Raw genomic sequence first — 17,189 nt, 5'->3', positions numbered from 1 at the left:
TTCGTCAAAGCAAATCACGTTTATCCGCAGCGAAACCGACGTGGGAAGACTCTAGAACACTCCGAAAGGCAACCCACCGAAGCAGACATCGAGGGGCTGACATGTCATCCTCTCCTTCGAATGTCGATTCTTTACCGCCTCCTAGATTGCATCTACGCCGTTTATTCAAGTCGGTTTAATACGAGGATCCAGAATTGATGCTTCGGCCTATATATAACAGCCCTTACCCCCTCCCTAGAGCCATCCTAAAACCCTAATTCATATTCTCCTCATCAGGATCAGAGTCAGCTATCAAGAGAAGATTAGTCCTTCATAGGATCTAGTCTTATAAATAATAGTGAGATGTAGAGTGAGGGAAGAGTTTGGAGGAAGTGCCGGCCTGTCGGTGTTCTCTTTACGGCTTGTACCTTGGCGGATCCAAGTTCTATCTGAGCGTCTCTGAGATTTCTCTGTTAATCAACTTCTAATTTAAGTTAGCAGCTTATTTATATTGTTCTTCAGGTTCACGACTCTTTTAAGTGCTTTATTCCTGCTCTAGAGGGAGTAAAGTATTAATTGTAAGTGTAAGCGTGGTGCTTAGACTTAGGTTAATCATGGATGCATCCTGCATTCTGGACCGATGGTAGCTCGCGAGGGTGACTCTTATAGCATCGTTGAATCCTTTGTAGTCCACCTCGTGTGTGTAGGACAAGTATGACCTAGTTGCGAAGGGAAAGCATCATCTGTTGATGTCTTTCCCTAGTAATATCCTCAGTTGAATAGTAGAAGACATAACTTACCGAAGTCAGAATAAGAGAACCGTAGTTATCCTCTCTACGCTATTGTTTATCCTAACCTTGTTATCATCCTTAATTACGTTAGATTGTAGTTAGTCTCACATGTTTCTCTGTGGATACGATACTTGGAATATTTTTGGGTGAAAGTTACAGCGGTATCCGTGCGTTTACGAATTTATCTGTGTACGTTAATAAATATCAATAGCCAGTATAATCTTTGTGTATCGTATGCTATTTCTTTGATCCACTCCAGTGTGATACATAGAATCACTCGTTGGTGGTAGGAAAGACCAAGGGAAAGTAGACAAATGCAATAGTTAAAGGAGGTTCAGTAGAGTTATTTAATTTCTTGCTCTATTCGTCTCTAGAAGAATTTACTTTTATGTTTAATTTATCTTAGGCTTGATTAAATCTATAGAAAACAGTTTATAATGACAAATAGTTTATCATATAAAAATATATCCATGAAGAATACAATGCTACTTATAATTATAAAATATTGATACATTTTTTACAAAACTGTTCTTTGTTTGACATCCACCAGTCAGGCACTTTTGTCCATCCCTAGACCCGTAAGCCAGACAAGCTTTCTAGTCAGTGAACCAAACATGCTCTTAATCAAAATTAATATGGTATAAATCAATAAAAAGCTTCAAATAGAGTCATTTTCTTCTGGGTGGAGTATATAGGGAGGGGCGTCCTTGTCGAGGGCACGACAAGGAAGGAAGAAAAGGAGAAGATTGAATGAACATGACGATAACAAGGGTTGCCCGTGGCATAAAAACGAGACTCTGAGGGAAGAGATGAGCAAACGTAAAGAAAAAAATAGCTAACCGCTCGATAGGGACCACGGTAAAAAAAAAGATTTGAGAACCACTTTAGTTTAAGGGCTTGAACATAAACCTATTAAACTTGTGTTATTTAACTAAAACTTTAAGTCCAGTCTCTTTCATTGTCAATAAATGAGGTGTAATATAGGAAAAAAGTGATGATGTGGCACCTATTGACCAAGAAAGAGAAGAATTTTTTTCATTAGGATGAAATAAGTGTGGCTCGGTTATCAACATCTTAGAAACGGAATGACACCACACCAAGGGAGATTCATTTCATCCTCAGGTAGGTGAGGCAATCTCGTTTGGAGTTCAGTCGCATTTGGCTATCCGCTCCCTCCCCACCTTCGACAAAAAGATGGCACCTCGCTTCCAATCCGACAGCGAGCCGACAACGACGACTTGATGCAACAAGGGAGTTCTCGAGGGGCGGAACTCCGAGGTCCATGGATGGTTGACAAAAGAAGGGTGATTCCATTTGCTAAGAGGTCCGTGTAGGCCACTAGAGATCCTTGCATTTGGTCGCGCAACAGTATAGCCGTATAGCCCTTTTTTTGTAATATTGCTGGTTGCACGGTCAATCTCGCTTGTGTCTCGCTAGTGAGATTGTGTCGATCTGTAACGTTTAAAACTCCTGCATTCTTAATGAAATACAAGCTAGACCCGATAGTGAAAAAAAATCGCCGGCCATATTCAGCCATGCCGCACCGCCATGAACAATGTTGATCGGGATATGAATTCTGGAGGTAGTAGCGGCTTGGATTTCCCCTACAGGAATCCACTCCCTAAATCCATGATTTGTTATAGATCTTTGCATTTTAGGCACGGAATAACATCTGAGATCACGAATTTGGTTAGCATAGGGGAAAGAAGAGAAAAAGATTCATAGAATAGGGAGCGCTGCTATCGACTTTGTATGTTTGGGCTTTATAATGCATCAGTGTGATAAATCAGTCTTATACTCATCACATTTCTTGGAATAGTGGCAGAGATATAGTTAAACCTAGTTGTCATCAGTTCTTTCTATCGTTCTGAGCATTGCCGATTGTGCTCATTGTGGTCGAGTTCAGAGTCGAACCCAATAAGCTAGGGAGGGTACCAGGCGGTGTTTGATCTACGTAATTTCTCTGTAAACAGAGGTGTATCCATGATATTGTTAAGGTCGTCAGACTTCCAATAGTAGAGGTCAGCTTGTGTGCTCAAGGATCAAGCTAAATATGTTGTCAAAAAAAAGAAGAAGAGCAAGCTAAATATTATTTGAAGTGGCTACATAATTCACATGGTACATCTGATCATAACACCGACTACACAACACTTTAATGATATGATTAGACTGTCTCCAACGGCGTACCCAAACGCAAAAATGCGTTATGCACAGTATTTTTAGGTACCAAAACACTTCTCCAACGGAGGACCGAGACACGATACCCATTCTGGGTCCTCGGCGATTCGGCAGGCAAATCTACGTTTCGAAGAGAGACGACGCAAATGGTGGGCCCATAGGATCCGCGGCGGAGCACGGCCAGCGGGCTCGAGGGGGCAGCCCTCGCGATGAAGCCGACTCGCCGAAGTTCTGGGCGCCGCCGTCGTGCTGCCCGTCTCCCTCCACGCTCCCCCCTCCTTCTCCTCCTCTGCTCTCTCTTCTTCCCTCCCTCTTCTCTGCTCGCCGGGGTCGAGCACCACCAAGCCTGCCGCTGCCACCCTTCCGCCATCGCGCCGCTGCTCTGCTCGCCTCCTTACTCGCCCAGCGCCTCCGCTCTCGCCTTGCCTTGCTCTGCGCCGCCGCGGCAAGCGCCGCCACAGCCCCCCTGCCCCGGCCGTCTCGCGCCGGAGCTCCGACCAGCCACGCCCGTCGTCGTCCGCCACGCCCTTGCCTTGCTCCGCTTGCCCTGCAGCCGCCCTGTGCCACGCCGCTGCTAGCAACGCCGCCGTCGGCTCTGCTCCTCCTTCTCTCCTCCCTTTTCTCTTTTTTCCCTCTCTCTTCCTGTCGGTGTTTCAGACCGGGGGGTCCTCAACCAACCAGTAAATATGAACTGCGTGCCCCTAATCCCGGATGGTGATGCAAAGAGACACAAGGTTTATACTGGTTTAGGCAATCGATGCCCTACGTCCAGTCTGAGAGATCGATCTTGTATTCTTTGCACCGAAGTGCTTGTAGTAGGGGGTTACAAGCTAGGGAGAGAGGGAGCTAGTCCTAGGTCTCGACAAGGTGTCGTGTGGGCCGCTTGAGACGTTGCTCTCAGGCGGCTGGGATGTGTGCGTGTGTGTGTGTGTTACAAGGCGTTCTTCTCTCCTTGTCCCCCCTCTAAGTGGCCCAAGTCCTCTCCTTTTATAGTTGAAGGGAGGACAAGGACAATACATGCGTTAACTATGCGGCGTCGTGCCAACAGGGGCGGCATGTCCGAGCCCTGTGGCCTGTTCCTGTGGCGGCGTGGTCGTCGGAGTGGTCCGTCCTTGGAGCACTGGGGCGGCGTGCTAGTCCCATCCGATCCTGTGCGTCGTGAGAGCCCTGGGACTGCCTCGGAGTGGGTGCGGCGGAGGACGTGCAAACCGCTGTGGACGGACTGTGTACGAGGCCGAGGCTTGGTCGGTGCCGAGGCTGCACCGCAATGGGGGGTCTCGGCGGGCACGAACCCCAAGATAGACGAGGCCTTGGTGCACAGTGCCGAGGCCTCGAGTTGGCGGTTGATCTGGTGCATCGGCTTGGAGGCGGTGATGACCCGGGACAAGTTGTCCGTGCGATGTTGATTTCGAGGCGGGGATCGCGGGACACAGTGTAGTGTGGGCGCTGATCGTGGGCGCAGCGTCAGAACACAGTGGCCGGTAATCCCCGCCGTGCCCTGTCCCAGCCGGTATGACGCTGATGCGACCTCAGGTCCCGTCGGCCATTCTGTGGCGTCGAGCCCTCGTCCGGCGGAGATTGCGGGAGTGGTTGAAGTATTAATGAGACATGACGTGCTGTCGGGAAGGTCGGCCGAGGCGGGGGGGGGGGGGGGGGGGGGGGGCGACGGGCCGCGGACGAACCGGCCTCGAGCGATACGGAGAATGAGGCCTCGCGCGAGACGGAGATCGGACTCCTTGCCGAGGCCTTCCGCGAGAGGCCTCGCGCGACACGGAGAATGCACCCCCTGCCGAGGCCTTCCGTGGGGAGCCTCGCGCGAGGCGGAGATTGCGTCAGGACGCCGAGACCTCCTGCGTGAGGCTCGAGGCGAAGCGGAGGGCCTGGTGGGCTCGGTCGTGGCGGGTGAGGGGCCCACGGCTTACCTTCTTGGTTTGTTTTTTTATGGGACTTAAGTGACCACTTTGATGTTCGCTCGGGGTACCCCGTTCTACGGTACCCGACACTTCCGCTCTCTCTCTCTCTCGCTTTTGCACGGATTGGGATTTGGGGCTTCATCTGTTGGAGAGGTCGAGGAATGGGTAAGTAGCTTTTTTCACTGCGCGTTACCTAAACTGTGAAATATGTATCAGATTGAGGTCACGCTGTTGGAGTCAGTCTTAGTCTATGAAACTGTGTAAAAAAACTATGCATCGAGAGCGACTGCTTCCTGCATCGTTTCAAACATGTAAAGCTAATGTGACAATATTATAATTTGTGAGATAAAACTGTACACTAAGAGCAAGTATAGTAAGATGACAATCAGTCTGATCACTTGTTGGTTTCAGCCATGGCTTATCAGTCAGCCAACAGTGTTTTCCTCTCATAACAAATCAGCACCAGCCGATTTATCAGTCCAGAAACCAACCAGCTAACAGGCTAAATAAGTGAGTTGTACGCTAAGGTAGAGAGAGAAAAGAAATGGGCTATAAGCGACGTAGAAACTAAGAAATAATGTAAGAGAGACAAGTAGATCATGCATTAATTATGAATAACGACGGTAAAGATTTATACAGCAAGCAACGGACGGTATCAGTAGCCTTGCTCTAAAACTACTCTAAATTTTAGTTTAGGGTCTTGATGGTTGCTCTGTCCCCGTGTTGCTGATGCCCAAGGTCGTGCACTGCTTTCTTCCCCGTTTCCAAGAAGGAACCCTCTTGTGTCGCGGGGTAGCGCACAGTACAGTACAGTACAGTACATGGTGCTGGCTGCTGGGTTGCAGGCCGGTCCAGCGGTGACTGGCAGGCGAGAAGGAACGCGTCCCGTCGTGGCACCCTGCATCCAGTCCACGTACGCCCCCAGCTAGCTGTCCCGTCTCCGCTCGCCACTGCGTTCCGCCGTCACATCGCCACCCCGCTCCCCCACCCTCTCCTCTCCTCGCTGCTCCCAGCAACCGCCAACCAGGACGGGTAACCCGCGACAGCATCAGGCTCTCGCCGCGTGCCCCCCAGAGCCTCCATCCGGGCCGTCCGCTCCCGCCACCGCCTCGGGAGCCGCGTCCCTTCCCACTACCACCGCATTCCCCCTTCAGTTGCAGCACTGCACCAGCAAAACCCCGAGCCCGAGACGAGACCCCTCCTCCATCGTGGCCTCCGCCATCAATAATCCCGGACGACCATTCCATCGCTCTTCTCTGCTGCCCACCCAAGAAACACGCAGCGGAAGGAGCGCGTCCAGGATCCGATCCATGGGGCGCGGCCGGCCCAGGAAGCGACTGCGGTCCCGCGGGGACGACGAGGCAGCGAGGGATGAGGGCGACGACGACCCAGCCCTCTTTCCCGTTGGCGCCGAAGTGGAGGTGCGCAGCGACGACCCCGGCTTCGTCGGCTCCTACTACGAGGCCACCGTCGAGGGGTACCAGCACAGCGACCTCAGCTACGTGGTGGCCTACTCCAAGCTCAGCCGCAGGGACGGCGGGGACTCGCCGCTGCGGGAGGTCGCCGCCTCCACCAACGTGCGCCCGCGCCCGCCCCACAGGCCGCCGCCGCGGCGGGGGTTCGCCATGCACGACATGGTCGACGCGTTCCACAACGGCGGCTGGTGGGCCGGCGTCGTCGTCAGTGCCGTGGCGGTGCCGCCACCGGAGGCGGACACCGCGCAGCGGCCACGCAGGGTGTACAAGGTCTGCTTCCCGACGTCGCGGGAGCTGCTCGACTTCGAGGAGACGGCGCTGCGGCCGAGCCGCGTGTTCCTGGACGACTGCTGGGTCCCAGCTGCTGCTGCAAAGGCGGTAAGCGATCTGCCTATTCGATCCGTGCATGTTTGGGTTGGATTGGACTAGTGCTAAATACTAATTATTTTTTTCACTGATCCCATATTTTAATTTTTGCAACGACAACGACTATAAATGTCAAAACTTTTACGCAAAGATTATATTTTTAATGTTATTTTACTTAAATAAACTGGTTAAAATTTGGGGTCCTGGAAATGGACATGTATTTTCTCAGCATTTTGGATATGAACATGGATTGTATTTATATAATAAGTGCTACTAGATGTGAATTTCATAATGCACTCCAGAAAATAAAAATGCCACTTCTTTACAATTGTTAGCTACTATATTATACTGAGCCATTTGGGCCTATATGAAATGGACTTGTTAATTGAATGCTTGAAATGGATGAATCAAAGAGATGAATTAAAATTAATGGATACTGGGTTGTAATCCTAGATTGCAAGCTCAAGTAACTATGGTGAATGCCCAACTGTGCATTCTAATGCTCTTGCTTTGTGCAGAAGAATGGAACACCACTATTCAGAGAGGGAAGCCAAGTTGAAGTGAGTCGCTCCACAAAAACGTTCGGCAAATACTGGAGTCCAGCTACTGTTCTCAAAGTAATTGGCGCATCGAGTTTCTTAGTACAATACAGAGATGTCAAAGAGGATGGTGAACTTGTTACTGAGATTCTAGACTCTCAATATATCCGGCCAACAAGAGACATGGTAGCTGGTGGTCTGGTGTTATTTTGGAGGTTTTGGATATTGAATCAACCAAGAAGTATGTCGTGAAAATCAAGAGTCACGAGGCAGATAAGGATGATGCCGAATGTACTGATTTGTTGACTGTTGACCATACGCAGCTGAGGCCGCACTATGACTGGTACCACGGAAAGTGGGTGCGCTGCTCGTCAGAGGTACACATAATTTATCTTTTCTGTTTTTTTGAGTGTTTGTAAGCTCTGGTTGAAGTTCTTCTGCACATGGATGGTGTCCTTTTTTTATGTAACTACTGGAATGTTTGTAATGACATTATTTCACTTTTAACAAAACTCTCTTTCACAAAAAAAAAGGGTTTGTTGTCGACTGTGGTTAGTTTTTCCAAAGTCTGTACTTTCACTATGTGACTCTCAATATTAGATTCCTTGGAATATTATTTGTTTGCTCAAAATTTGTTCATTTTTGTGCACTGTTTTTGACATGACCATGCCATATTGATTATTCTCATTAATTGGTTCAGTTTAGCAATGAGCATGATATTAGTATTCCAGGTCTTCATGCTTACAAGAATAAAAAAGACCTCTTTAACGCAATTGTTGGAATAATTGATTCTTTTAGTCATGGTTATTGTACTTTATTATTTTCTTCGTTCATTTATAAAGACCACATAAATTCGTTATAGTCAAACCAACATATATAAATTATGGACGTTCAGATTCCTAAATCTATGCTGTACTGGTGTTTTTGTAATCTTTTGGCTTGTATCAACATTTTGATCAAGATTATAATTTATCACCATAATGATGTGTTGTCTTTCCCATTTCAGAAACCTGTTAATAAGGGGCCTCAATCAACATCTCGAAAAAGGCCAGCTTCTGCTGTCTTGGCAATGGCATCATGTAACGATAGTGTTGATATTGCTAGCATGGCACCATGTGTTGACAATGACAGCATCAGCTATGAATCTGGCTCACATCTTGTGGAAAAGGTAAATAAAGATGTAGTATCGGAACCATTTTGGTCTGACTTGGTGTCCAATGAAAATGATCCTACCAAGCATAAGGCAAGCACTTGTCCTGAAAAAGTGGTGAAGCAACAAGGTATAATATTGTCATTTAAGTCCTACTTGCCTACCAAGCGTAAGACAAGCAGTTATCCAGAAAAAGTGGTGAAGCGACAAGGTACAATGTTGTCATTCGAGTCCCACTTGGCACTTCCTTCACAATCATCAGCAACAGGGTTTGGCAATTTCAAATATGATCCTAAACTTTATCTAAGTGATCAACTTGAACGACGCTCTTCTCAGATGTTGGCCAAGCCCTCTGCACCACAGACTGGACAGCTGCAAGCTTCCTTGTTTGGATCATTCGGGACATTAAGGCCTCTTCCTCTCCCACAGACCCCATCTTTTATAATACCATCACATACCATAGAATTTGGCAGCGTTGTAGGATCAAACAAAGCATTAGCTTATCAGGAAAAGCAATCAACTGATGGATGTTGTGATGGTATGGCTGGCGTTAACCAGAGCACCAATTTTGGGTCATTTACTGCATTCAAGAATTTTTCAGCTCATGAGGAACATGGAATGCCGAAACAGGATCATACTTCAGCCATGGTGAGGGATGCAGCTGAAGGTATCCAATCCATCGAGAATTCAGAAATAGTACAATTGTCTTCTATCGGTATGAGCAACTGTACTGAAGCACGACCTGATGATACATTGATTGCACCAAAAGGTGCCATGGTGAGGTATGCAGCTGAAGGTAGCAAATCCATTGAGAATTCAGAAATAACACAGTTGTCTTCTATTGGTACGAGCAACTCTACTGAAGCAGAACCTGGTGATACATTGATTGCACCAAAAGGTGCCATGCTGAGGTATGCAGCTGAAGGTGGCCAGTCCACCGAGAATTCAGAAATAACACAGTTGTCTTCTATTGGTACGAGCAACTCTACTGAAGCACAACCTGGTGATACAGTGATCGCACCAAAAGGTTCTGAGGGTACGCCAATGTCCAAGTTTGTTCCAAGCAGAACACACGGCTCTAGTGACTCCTTGCTGCAGGGATCTCGTGATGTCCAGGAGAGCATCGTAGCTGAACAGCCTTCAGATTCCTTGGATGTTGAGGAAATTCCATTCGTGAAGACCTCCCCGTTGTGGGCACAGATTGAGGCAATGGAAGTTTTCCGTAAGGTGCCGCAACGACCAAACTTTCACAAGTGCCAGCAGCACGTTCCAGAGCTCCGTGAAGGAATGGCATTGGGTCTGATGCTCTGTTTCGCCAATCTGGCAGAGAGCGTAAAAAGGCTATGCATTGAGGATGATGATGCAGTGTTCGAAGAGAAGATGAAGGGCGTTTCTTTGCTGGAAGCTGATGGGTTCGACGTGGAGCACCTGCGATCACGCCTGGAAACATTGCTGCGCATAAAGAAGGGGCGTGCCAATCTGCAGGGCACAGTTAACGATCTGGAGGAGAAGTTCTCTCACGAAGAGACTCAGAGGCGCACACAGATCGGTGTGCTAAATATGACTGCCCGTCAGCTTGAACTGCAGGTTTGTCTCTTCCGCCGCATGATGCAGTCTGCTATTTCACAGGAGCTAAGTGATGCCTCGGAGATCTCGAGGCTGAAAACAGAAGTTAGCAAGCTCGAGCAGCGCTTCAGCAGCGCTAACGCATCACTGTGGTGAGGCACACCACCTGCGTCACATGCTTATTAGTGCTATCTAGGGCTGTCTTTTGGTGTATTTTGCCGAAACTGGCGAAACTTATGCTGGTTATGATTCTGGGATGTTACTGCATCTGCGTTCAGCAAGTGGAGAACTCTTAAGACATCTTGTGTAAGTAGTTGGTAGGGCTGCCTTGATGGGTATGGGAACTCAGCAGCTGATGAGCCTTATGCCAGGAGCCCAGGAGCATATGATTCTGGTATGTTACTGCACACCTGCCAGCCTACTAGGCAGCGGAGAGCTCCCTGGCCATTTGTGTGTAATAATGTAGTTGGTAGGACTGCCCTGGTATGGCGGCATGAACCGAAGAACCTTGTTCTATCTGTTTTGTTTCTGGGATATCACTGCACCTGTGCTTTATGTGAAGTACCATATCATCATACATGTATTCTAGGCTCGTCGTGTTTTGCTTGTTTGGTGCCTGGACAATCTGGGAAGGTTGCAGGGCTTGTGCTGGTAACTGAATGATCTTGAATGACATGTACTGTTAACTGAATGATCTTGAATGACATGTGCTGTTAACTGAGTGATCCTTCGGTTTTGAAAAAAGGTGAATGACCTTGAATGACATGTGCTGTAAACTGAATGATCTTGAATGACATGTGCTGTTAACTGAGTGATCCTTCTGTTCTGAAAAAAGTGAATGATCTTGAATGGCATGTGCTGTTAGCTGAATGAGAATGATCCTTCTGTTCTAAAAGAAAAGAGTGCATGATCTTGAATGACATGTCGTGTTGCTTTAAGCTTGAATGCTTGATGACTCCATCTCCACCTTCTAGTAGAAGGTTTATTTTTCTTATATATGCATACAGCAGCAACAATTGTCTTAAAACAATTCGTTCATTGCGATTCCATTTGCGTTGACTTTTTTTTTTATAGAAAACTCTCCCCATCATATTCAGGCATTATAAGAGTTACAAACACCATCAGGTGGAGCTAGAAACCAAACATGTCTACCCATCTGACTATAAATTGAGCTGAGGAAGCTCCTAAGCAGGAGCGGATTTGGGCCTAGGGCCACGGCCCTAGGCGTGGCCCAAAGAACCCCTTATAGTAGGTTTCTGGCCTGGCCCTAGGCGGTTGGGCTAAATATTGTAGCCTTACAGCCCAGTCCAAAGGAGAGAAGAGCCGAGAGGCATGCGATTTGCGTGACTCTGTAGTCCGACCCTAGCCGCTGGGCGGCGGCGCCATTCTCCGCCCCCCCGCCGGATGCCGCCCTCCTCCACGGATCCACCCCGCTTGAGTCTGGGCGCAGCCGCGCGCAGGACGTACTAGCTGCACTAGACGGGGGCGCGGTGACCGGTCCGGTGGTGCTAGCAGCGGCAACCGGAAGGCCCAAGTGTCAGCAGGCCAGCATCTCGGCGTTGGCGTGGGCAAGCAGCAGCCTGCGCCCTGCAAGCCGCACACACGCACGCAGCTCTGTGTTGCTTGCCAATTGCACTGAATGAAGATATTGTAGCCTCCCCTGATTGCTAAATTCCCATTCTCAAATCTCCAATCTAAGTTTTTGGTACCACGTACCAGCTGTGCTGCCATTTGTTCCTTACCAAGCAAGCAGCTGAATGGAGATATTTTTATTGTGTATGCCAATTTTTGTTCAAACAGATGGAGGTACTAGAAAAGATGAAGATAGTTTATATCATTTCTAAGGATTGAAGTCTCGGATAAAAAGTTACATCCATTGTCTAAAACTTTATGTTTCCATCAACTATCGCACTGTTTGTTTGTGCTTGTTTGATTATAAGCCGTACTTTTTCAGCCAACGAACAGTATTTTTCTCTCACACCAAATCAGCCAACAGTACTTTCAGCCAAACAAGCCTAAACGAACTTGACGTATTTTGTGGATTTAAGTATACACTAGTTTTGTTATCTATCAGTAGTAATAGACCTGGTGTAGACGCTATCTTGACCCGGTGCTAGTATCTACGCTTTTGTAGCGGCCCTAGGCGTCAGAATTGACGAGCTCCGCCACTGCTCCTAAGAGCAAGGCTAATAATACAGTCGGCTTGCTGGCTGTAAGGTTTTTTGTAGCATTCTCTCAGCCCACTCATATAGTAGTTAGCCCTTTACAGTTAATACATGGCCCACTTGTCTCTCTCACACATTTTCTTGGTTCTTGTGCCCAAGCCGGCTGTAAGCTTACAGCCCGTTTCTCCTCTCTCTCCTCCCCTCTCTCCTCCACCTCAGCATTTAGTCGGCTTACAGCCTGCTATTATACTTGCTCTAAGAACAACCCGCCTGCATCTCCTGCAGCCGCAGCCGCAGCCACCATGTTTGAGTTCTTTGAGGTTGCCGCGTCAACATTAATTAATTTTTGCATAATAACCTGGGATCCACCTCGGGCCCTGTGGGCTGCGGGTTACTCGGACTCGGTAGCATCATCTCCAGCTCTGAAATAAACAAAACAATGCGCTTGGACAGGATGGCAGCCCACAGGGAGACAAAGCCGGGCGCGGTGGACCAAGGCCGACCAAACAACTTGAGGCAAGTTTCAACGGCCCGGCCCACCAGCAGAGGACAAACCAGATTCGACTCCTCCAACTCCGCTGAGGTCTCGCCCCCGAATTCGCATTCGCACTCGCACTCGCACGGTCACGGCCATGGATTCCGGCGTGCCTGCCCCTGCCTCCGCCCCTGCCGCCGCACCCGCGGCGGCCAAAGACAAGCTGTGCCGGCGGTGCAAGACGTGCTACGATCCCTCGGCCAACACGCGCCTCTCCTGCAGGTTCCACCCTTCCTTCTTCGTCTGCCGTCGACACGACGACCAGAAGAGGTGCCTGCCTACCCTACCCTACCCTGCCCTGCCCTACACCCTGCTCGCCTATGATCTGATTCATCTAGGTAGTACAGGTACTACGAGCTCCGCGACGGCGACCCTCCCTACGCCGCCAAGTTCTACGACTGCTGCGGCGCCGAGGACCCCGACGCTCCCGGATGCACCACAGACCTGCACCGTTCCTACGACGACGCCCAGGGCTAGCAAGCAACCCTCCTTCCTCTTCCATTCCACCATCCGTTTTGTTCTTCTACACCACAGGCCTCATCTTAATCTCCATCTCATCTACCGTTTGCTTTTGCCTCCCCTCCCAATCCGGAGATCAGGAGAGCGGCTGCTTCAGCCATCGAATTAAACCATCTTGTACAATAAATAAACTTGCAAAATAACCCGTGCTTGACTTGAACCATCCATCCATATAGTCTAATCTAATTAACCACAAATTCGAGCGAATCAAATCCATGTGTTTCGATTTAGGACTTGCCGACTTGGTGGTATCTGGCATCATTACCATCTGCTCTTGTGTGCACTTATATATGCCATGCCTTGGGAAAACCTGGTTGGTTGCATTCAGAGCATATATAGGAGAATACAGATGGCATGCCATTTCTGAATCCTGAATTCCCGCATCATCAACATGGCATGTTTTGCCCACACAACAAATCTGTGTATACTGCATACTCTGGAATCTGGATCAAGAGGAAACATCCGATTTTCATGAGTACATGAACCTCCGGATGCCCCCAAATCTGTGCAACTTGCATGAGCAGACCTAATCTTATAAACCCTCTTATGTTACAAACCGTTGGCAGAGTGCCAGTGCTTACAATCTGGGTTACAAATTTCTTTCTTCTCTTCATGGTCACGTGGTGGTCTGAGTGTAGTCAAATATGCTCAAACTCAGCGTGCCACTAAGCCCTAGCAATGAAATGACGCATAACGAGCTCATCAAGCACGCTCCATAATCCATAGCAATGAAATGATGCATAATGAGCTCATCAGGCACGCTCCATTGGTGCCTCTGTAACTGTGCGATGAAAAATGATTATGGTATGCACAAACATCACAACCTTGCTGTCTGATGTCATTGACCCCCCTGTTTCCTTATAGCTTCTAAATTAGCTTTAGCAGTGAACATTACTAGACAGGGAACGGTCCAGCTAAGCCCTGCCTCTCATGTGGCGTTGGTGAAGAGGAAAAAAAACTTCCTTTCTTTCAGTAAGTGCATTGCTACCTTTATATGAATGGCATTGCTGGCATTGACAATAGGGCAGCATGTTGCACCTCCTCCTCCCCCCCCCCCCCCCCCCCCCCCCCCCCCCCCCCCGACTTGGGGTATTTTAAGATGCTTGGCTTGGACAGACTTTGGAGGTACTCCATAGTATTGCAGCCTGTTCGTTTCGTCGTAAACGATCGTGGATTATTTACTGCTGGCTGATTTGATTTGAGAGAAAAATACTGTTTCAGCTTATAATCCACGATCGTATACGAGCAAGCGAACAGGCTGTTGGTTGTTAGGAAAGTTGTTTCCTTGCTCCACAACGATTTACCAGCTTCAGTGAGCTGACTTACCTTCTCCCTAAACTGATATTTAGGTAGAGAATATACTAATACAGATGTTGCCTACTGAAACTTTCCCCTTTCCAATTCATTTAGGATTGTCGGTTTCAGAAGTCCAACAAAGTTGAACGGTGCTAGTTTACTGAAAGTGAAAGCTGACAAGGAAACTATAGCAGTAGTAGCACACAAGAGAGCAAGTACTACAGTACATATTGACACCAAGCAGAACAGTCCTCCACTAGCGTTATGAAAAGAAGTCGTCAATTGCCTGAAAGTTGCAGCCCAGCTTCTTTTGAGGCAAGGCAACCACCAAATGGTAGCGCATATTCTGAGCAATCTCCCAGAAATTCTGAGGCGCAGAGGTGACAAAGCTCTGAACTGAACAATACGGAGTCTCTGTTAGCCTGTGATGGATCTGACACGGTAACATCATACGGTAGTTTACAAGTAAACCTAGCTAGTGAATATTCCTATACTCCGTAATGTTGTATCTGTTGAGGAGAGTCACAGTTTTGAGGTCGCCTGCTTTTGGAGAGCTCTCTCTTTGGACCTGAAGCATGAGTACATGCTGTCAAAACTGAATTGCCTCTCAGAGCAGTTAGTGGGCAATTACTTGGTCGCTGAACAGCGTGGCGTGTTCCGTACAAGTTTAACCTGGTGCTAGTACTGTGAATGAAGAGCATGAACTGCGAGCATCGATTGGCTGACCAGAAATGAGCAGTTAATACTGACTTGATTAATAATCCCGTACACAGTACAATGCGGTTAATGGGTGCTGTAACATAACATTTCTGTTACGGCAACCCCAGGAATGACCATTTCATTTTCAATTTTTCACCATCAGTATTCAGTAAGCAACACAGAAATTGAAGGCAGGCTCTAGAGCAGATGCGGTGTGCCTGATGGGTTTAATTTGGTAAAAATTGTAATCTAATACAACAAGGAAGGAATGGCAATGAGAGCGAAGAAGCAGTAGTCAGACTCTCAGAGCTAGCGTGGCTGCCAGGTAGGAGGCGGCGAGCATCTTCCCCAGCTGCACCTGCGCCGGCGTGGTAAGATGCGTGTAGTCGCTGGCGACGGGCAGGCCCTTGGCGTCCACGTACTTGACGTTGTGGAGGCTGACCCTCCTCTGCGCCTCCCTGACGATGTCGACGAACTTGCCCTGCCCCGTGGCGAGCCCGACCTGGATGACGAGCAGGTCCGGCATGCCGAGGTCCCGCCTGACGTCGCGGACGAAGGCCTCCATGCGGGACGTGTAGACGTCGGCGTCCTGGCGCCTGATGGTGTCGGCCTCGCCCTGGTACCAGAGCAGCGCGGCGAGCCTGGGCCTGGGCCCGTTGGCCGTCTGCTGCATGGCGGCCCTTGCGCGCGCGAGCATGCGGTCGTACAGCGGCGTGCCGCGGGACCAGTTGGCGATGGGCGTGGCGCCCTGCGCGCAGGGGACGAGCCCCACGACGGCGGGGCGGCGGCGGCCGGAGCGCCAGGACCGCAGGAGCGCGTGCGCGAAGGGCATCCCGGGGCCGACCCCGAGCACGTTGTGCAGGTCGATGCCGGCGTGCAGCGGCTCCCGGGCCTCCTCCCAGCGAAGGGACGGGGAGAGGCGGAGGATGCGCGGGGAGGGCGCGCAGTCGGGCGGCACCACGCCGTCCCAGGTGCCGCTGGTGGCGCCGCCGCGGCCGCCCATGTTGGACTGCCCCGCAAGGAGGAACACCAGCGTCGGGCTGGAGGCGGAGGCAGTGGCTGCCTCCTCTGCCCCTGCGGCGGCCAGGAAGAGGAGGAAAGGCAGCAGCACGAGCATTGGGAGTGCTGAGAGCAGTTGCGCCATTGCCGCTCGCTGTCACTACTATCACTCACAGGGACGGACGGACCAGTTGGTGTTGGCTGCTGTGTGGAGTGAGATTTAAGTAGGGAGAGGACAGCTACCGCGGCCACTGTAACTACTGGTACTGTACCCTACGGTGGCGGTGGCGGTGGTAGGGAAGGGAGGCGCCGACGCTACGCTAGCTACAGCATAGAGCTGCTGCTGCGGTGAATTAATTATTTCTCCTCATCCGGTCATCCTCTTGCATTGCCATTGCCATTGCAGCATAGGCAGCCATGGAATTGGCATCAAATGGCGGAGCGGAGGTGCATGCATTCTATGCAGTGGGGCGCCACGGCAACGCGCGTGGGTCACGGATTTCCTTTGTCTGCCACATATCCATCCCCACACCACCCCCTGGTCACTGGTCACTCACGCGCGCATCGGCATCGGCGGCGGCCGCATGTATGCATTCCCATTCCCACGCATCCATCCATCCATCCTGGCGTAAAGCTGTGCCCTTTCCGTTTGTCTGCCTCTGCTCCATTGCGTAGACGACCAAGCATGACCTGCGAAGATATCGTATTCTCTGGGCCTGGCCCATAGGTCGATATGCCCACACACAACACAAAAAGGGACTGTTCCAACTTGTCTGTTCATCTTTGTTTCCTCATTCGCGAGACGACACAATCCCGGCATCGTCACCCGCAACGCGTTTTGTAGGCTGTCCTGTATTTACGTGGGGCCGACATACTCCCCAAACTAAGCTTTACTTATCTATGAGGCTGTTCGGCTGGCTCTTTCATTCACGAAATCACTGTTCATGTCATGCTAGAACAGTATTTTTTTCTCACAACAATTAGCCGGAACAATATTTTTCATTCCTGCCAGAACAGTA

General features: G+C 49.6%; 2 protein-coding genes and 1 pseudogene across 2 annotated transcripts; 2 read left to right on the top strand and 1 right to left on the bottom strand.

The window, feature by feature from the left end:
• The first annotated feature begins 6,171 nt into the window (after nt 1-6,171).
• On the top strand, nt 6,172-10,113 carry LOC136515097 (DUF724 domain-containing protein 3-like; annotated as a pseudogene).
• A 2,574-nt stretch (nt 10,114-12,687) lies between these two features.
• On the top strand, nt 12,688-14,159 carry LOC136518737 (uncharacterized). The gene is made up of 2 exons (XM_066512428.1): nt 12,688-12,927; nt 13,005-14,159. Exons 1-2 carry the CDS (start codon nt 12,755-12,757, stop codon nt 13,132-13,134), a joined length of 303 nt encoding a protein of 100 aa, XP_066368525.1. The 5' UTR covers nt 12,688-12,754; the 3' UTR covers nt 13,135-14,159.
• Nucleotides 14,160-15,204: 1,045 nt separating this feature from the next.
• LOC136518558 (probable carbohydrate esterase At4g34215) lies at nt 15,205-16,810 on the bottom strand. Its single transcript, XM_066512232.1, has one exon. It carries the CDS (start codon nt 16,313-16,315, stop codon nt 15,467-15,469), a length of 849 nt encoding a protein of 282 aa, XP_066368329.1. The 5' UTR covers nt 16,316-16,810; the 3' UTR covers nt 15,205-15,466.
• Nucleotides 16,811-17,189: the final 379 nt, after the last annotated feature.

This window comes from Miscanthus floridulus, chromosome 17 (assembly GCF_019320115.1).
Source record: "Miscanthus floridulus cultivar M001 chromosome 17, ASM1932011v1, whole genome shotgun sequence".
Classification (NCBI taxonomy): domain Eukaryota; kingdom Viridiplantae; phylum Streptophyta; class Magnoliopsida; order Poales; family Poaceae; genus Miscanthus; species Miscanthus floridulus.
Note: the sequence above shows the minus strand (reverse complement) of the source record. Positions and strands in the feature narration are given on the sequence as shown.

Coding starts and splice junctions, on each gene's coding strand:
- LOC136518737 (XM_066512428.1), top strand. CDS start 12,755: ATGGATTCCGGCGTGCCTGCCCCTGCCTCCGCCCCTGCCGCCGCACCC. Junction 12,928..13,004: donor CGACACGACGACCAGAAGAG/GTGCCTGCCTAC, acceptor TAGGTAGTACAG/GTACTACGAGCTCCGCGACG.
- LOC136518558 (XM_066512232.1), bottom strand. CDS start 16,315: ATGGCGCAACTGCTCTCAGCACTCCCAATGCTCGTGCTGCTGCCTTTC.